Below are 5000 nucleotides of genomic sequence, written 5' to 3'. Positions count from 1 at the left end.
CCTCCCACAACCCCTACCCCCATGGTTTTTTTTTTTTATTTTTATTTTTTATAATTTTTTTCCCCGTCTAATATCATGGCCTGGCTTCGCTGACGAAGATCTAGGAAGGGCGTTGTCCACGTCTGATGCAGGCACGCTCATGGCTGACAAGGCCAATGCGGGAAAAGCAGAGTCGGCCGCAGCGGTTGCAAGGGAAAGTCTGGTCTGGGTTCGCAGCTGCAGCGTCGTGGTTCTTCCTCCTTCTGCGTTTGTCCTCAAGGCTGGCCCTGCGGTTGTTTTCGAAGGAGGAGACAGCTTGGTGGATGGTGCGTCGCCAGGTCTCTCGATCAGCGGCTACTGCGGACCACTGGCGATGGTCAATGTGACAGGCACCGAGAGCTTTCTTCAAGGAGTCTTTGTATCTCTTCTTGGGTGCTCCTCTGTCACGGTGGCCAGTGGACAGTTCGCCATACAGCGCGATCTTGGGCAGGCGGTGGTCCTCCATCCTGGACACGTGTCCTGCCCAACGTAGCTGGGTCTTTAGCAGCACTGCCTCGATGCTGATAGTCTTTGCCTGCTCCAGGACCTCGACATTTGTAATATCACTTCAAGTGGAAAGACGTTAAACTGAAGACGACGACGACGTCCATGAAGAGGATGAGTTTTAACTGTGTGCTCCCAGTTATCCCATTCTTTGAGCCCATAGCATGCTCAACACTGGGTACGAGCCAGCAGTGGACCAAAAGCTCCGGGTCTGATGGGGCTTGAGAACTGTGGTAGAGGAGATGAAAACAGCAGGCAAGACCTGGCTCCCTCAAGACCAAAATGACTGGAGAAGATTCGTGGGCACCTTATGCTCCAGCCGGAGTGAAGAGGGTTAAGTAAGTAAGTAAGATGGGGCTTGAACCAGCGTCGTCAGTCCGCAACACTTAACTTCTTCACCATGTAGGACAGTCTCATATCTTAGAAATTATTATTATTATTTTTTTGCTGCTCCATCATCTGCACCATTTCAGTGACATTACTCCCATGCCACTCATTCCGAGTCCCCAACACAGAGCCACACCCGGGTTCGTTTGCCGCAGCCACAGGGAACCATTAATGTTAGGTCGCCAGGAGGGCACACATCAGAGGAGACCCTGCACTGCTGCTTAGTCACTTCAGTGGTGTTTGGTAGTGACTGTTCTGATTTAACATACTCAGGACACCACCTACTAAGCCCCTACTGATGATGGTAATGACCTAGTCTCCCCCAGAGTGGAGACCACCACCACGTTAGGGACCGCCCCACGTAGAAGGGAGGGGGCATCGAAACTGAGGTCACCATATCTTAGAAATCAGTATAACGTTTATTTCCCGGCAGGAGCAACGTCTGCTGGAGGAGAAGCTGAGGAAGCAGGAGATGGAGATCGACTACCTGGCACCCTTCCTGGCCCAGATGGGTGACCCGGAGAAGATCTCCCGGCAGCAGGCCTACAAGCTGAAGGAGGACTGCCTGGCTGACCTCAAGCAGCGCCTCATCGACAAGGCCAACCTCATCCAGGCCAGATTTGAAAAGGTGGGTGATATGAAAAAAAAGAAGAAGTTAAAGCTAGCCTTTTGCAGAGCCACCAGGGCAGTGAATTCATATTGATTGACTGTATCCTGGGGCTGGCACAGAAGATCCAGGCCGAGTTTGAAAAAAATGGTTTGAGATTTATAAAGGTTAAAAGTCAAAGGCCCCATAGTCTTTTACAGTCATCAGGGCAGTGTATCTCTATCAATCGACTGTGTCTTGGTGTTGGCGTGGGAAGGCAGTGTTCAGTCCAGGCTGGGTTTGAAAAGGTGGGTGAGGTGTTTGAAGGCTAAAAGTCTAAAGGTTCCGTAGCCATCTTTCAGCCATCAAGGCAGTGAATTCATATCGACAAGCTGTGTCTGTGGGGTTGGTATAGGAAGGCAGGGCCCAACCCAATCCAGGCCGAGTTTGAAAAGGTGGCTGAGATTCATAAAAGAATCGTCTGTTGCACCTGTCACGCCCGTTGAGCTAAAGGTTAGTTATGCATCCTGTAGGCATTGAAATTGTGCATATTCTTCTGGAAGTGTAACGACTTTGAACTGTTGCCTGACATCTATATAACAGCATGACAGGTGAGACATGAAACAGCGTGCATTGACACCTGTCGGGGTGTGACGGCCGGGTTTTTTTTTTCTTGGTTGCAGGAGACTCAGGAGCTGCAGAAGAAGCAGGCATGGTACCAGCAGAACCAGGTCTCCATGTCGAAGGACGACGAGGAGGACTACCTCAACTACTGCAGCGAAGCCATGTTCCGCATCCACATTCTGGAACTGCGCCTCAACAGGTGACTGCTCTGTGTGTGTGTGTGTGTGTGTGTGTGTGTGTGTGTGTGTGTGTCTTTGTGTATCATTGTGTCGTTTTTCTTCTGTTTTGTTCAACAATTTTTTTTTCTAACTTTGCTACTATTTGCATAAATGATCAAGTTGTTGGGTGGGACATGCTGTTTGTTAATTAAACGTTGTTAATTAAACGATGTCGTGGTCCTCATTGCCCCAGTAGGAAGGAGTCAGAGGCGTATTAAAAAAATCTTGAACCTGTGTGTGCAGACACAAAGAGATGGCCCCACACAAGTACATGGCCCTGGAGCAAAAGCTCCGCAACGACCCTCGTCTGGCTGAGTACTTCTGATGATCGTCAGACTTGGGTTTTTTTTAAAAATTTGTTTTAAACTCCTGCTGCATTTTGACTTTGACGCTTTACACTGCATTGTTTGATGAACATTGTCAGAGCGACCTGCCTCCTCCTCTCTCTGTGTCAGTCACTCAAGTGCTGATGCAGGAGGATACTCTGTCAGTGTCGCATTGTGTTATCTGTTGCACATTATCTCATTGAAAACAGACAATAAAGAAAGGACATGGAAGACAAATGAAAAAGAAAAAAGAAAAAAAAAAAAGAAAGGAGGGGGAGAATGGAAATGCCGACAATTAAAAAAAAAAAAAAAAAAAAAAAGAATCAGGAAGGAGAAGGAAATAGAATGAGTCAGTCGAGAGTACCATCATATCACATTTACAGGAACGTGACGTAATTTTGTTTATAAAATTCATTTTCATTTTCTGAACATGGTTTGCTGAAAAGAGAGAGAATAAGCCAGTTGATAGAAATATAATGATCTGCAGGAAGCTGATATGTTTTAATGTTTTATTTGATTTAAATTCCATTTTCTGAACATGTTTTGCTGAAGTATTATCCCCCCACCCTCCCACCCCTCCCAAACTGTGATGCTGTCCAGTTTTAGTCCCAGTTACTAAAAAGACTGACTTGAAACTTATGCTCATCAGCCATATGCGTATTAAACGGTTGAAATAGAAATGAAAGTCTGTTTGGATTTTTGGCTGTGTCTAGAAATACTTAAACGTGAATTGCAATACAAAAGTGGTGAGAATCTTTGGATGCTTTGTTTGTTGTTATTGCTGTCTTCTTGAACACAAACAGAGACAAATTAGCAAGGATGCAAGACAAACACTGTGCATATACTTCTATTCTATAGTTTTAATAATATCATCTTCATCATCATCATCATCATCATCATCATCATCAACAACAGCAGCAGCAGCAGCAGCAGCAGCAGCAGCATTACAAGTATTTGGAGGTGAAACACGTTCCATGTTTGCATACCCTGTGTACTACATTCTTAATGCCCTCCCCCCCACCCCCCTTCTCTCTCTCTCTCCTGTTCCTTAACATCCTTTGTCTGCATCTTGAAATTGCTGCCCGTCATGCAACACCATGTCTATTTCCTGAGACTGACACAAAAAACCACAAAAAACTGAAACGGTTTAAAAAAAAATTTTTTTTAAGTAACTTGAACAGAGACGAAGAGAAAAGTAGTGAAAAGGGAGTATGGCAGGGACAGAAGAAGAAGAAGAAGAAGAAAAAGGAGGAGGAGGAAGAGGAGAAGCAGAAGAAGAAGCAGAGGAAGAAAAAGGAGAAGGATGAGGAGGAAGAAGAAGAGTTGGAGGATGTGGAGAAGGAGCAGAAGAAGAAAAAGAAGGAGGAGGAGGAGAAGAAGAAGAAGAGGAAGAAAAAGAAGGAAGAAGAGGAGAAGAAGAAGTAGAGGAAGAAAAAGAAGGAAGAAGAGGAGGTGGAGAAGGAGCAGAAGAAGAAGCAGAAGAAGGAGGAGGAGAAGAAAAAGAAGAAGGAGGAGGAGAAGCAGAGGAAGAAAAAGGAGAAGGAAGGAGGTGGGGAAGGAACAGCTAGAGGAGGAGAAGAAGCAGCAGCAGAAGGAGGAAGAGGGGGAGGAGAAGAAGCAGAAGAAATTAACAGAGGAAGAAAAAGAAAGGGAGGAGGAGAAGGAAGAGGAGGAGGAGAAGAAAAAAAAGAAGAAGAGGAGGAAAAGAAGGAGGAAGAAGAAGAAGAGGAAGAGGAGGAGGAAGAGTAGGAGGAAGAGGAAGAAGAGGAAGAGGAGGAGGAAGAGTAGGAGGAAGAGGAAGAAGAAGAGGGGGAGGATGAGGAAGAGTAGGGGGAATAATAATAAGAAGAAACAAGGAAATAAAACAACCACCTTTGGATCAAATGTCTGCAAGCTGCTATAAAGGAACAAAGGGGGGGAAAATAAGATGAGACATCCTAGAAAGCTGAATGGAGATAAAAGAAAGAGAAGAAAGAGGAACACTGCCATTTCCAAATCCTGACCTTTCGAGGGAGCAGATTTTGCATCGTTCTTGGCATTGGTTTTTGAGCCGGAGAGTAATGAGTAATGTAAGAAGGGTGTTATGCAGGCTTTGCACAGGGCATCGCGGCATTGTCAACTTTCTCATTTCCCATTTCAAGATCAGGTACGTTTATTTTAAAGTAAAAGAACGAAATAAATAGGGCAATAGGCCAAGAGTCTTAAAAAAAAAAGTTTGCTTTTTTTATTGTTTTGTTTTTAGCTGTGGGTAAAGTGATGTGTGATAAGGTGAAGCAAGGTTAACATGAACTGAGGCCTTACGTGTATGCAAGCAAGCACATATGTAGATAATTATGC

The 5000-nt window shown here is 45.2% G+C and overlaps 1 protein-coding gene across 1 annotated transcript in view; it reads left to right on the top strand.

The window, feature by feature from the left end:
- The window catches only part of LOC143295738 (dynein regulatory complex subunit 7-like), a 19796-nt gene extending 16448 nt beyond the window's left edge, over positions 1-3348 (top strand). Inside the window, exons 15-17 of the mRNA XM_076607359.1 lie at positions 1343-1537; positions 2179-2318; positions 2581-3348. Of these exons, the coding sequence (XP_076463474.1) occupies positions 1343-1537; positions 2179-2318; positions 2581-2662 (417 nt within the window). The 3' untranslated portion in view covers positions 2663-3348. The remainder of the gene's footprint in view (positions 1-1342; positions 1538-2178; positions 2319-2580) is intronic.
- Positions 3349-5000: the final 1652 nt, after the last annotated feature.

Source organism: Babylonia areolata, chromosome 21, assembly GCF_041734735.1.
Source record: "Babylonia areolata isolate BAREFJ2019XMU chromosome 21, ASM4173473v1, whole genome shotgun sequence".
Taxonomy (NCBI): domain Eukaryota; kingdom Metazoa; phylum Mollusca; class Gastropoda; order Neogastropoda; family Buccinidae; genus Babylonia; species Babylonia areolata.
Note: the sequence above shows the minus strand (reverse complement) of the source record. Positions and strands in the feature narration are given on the sequence as shown.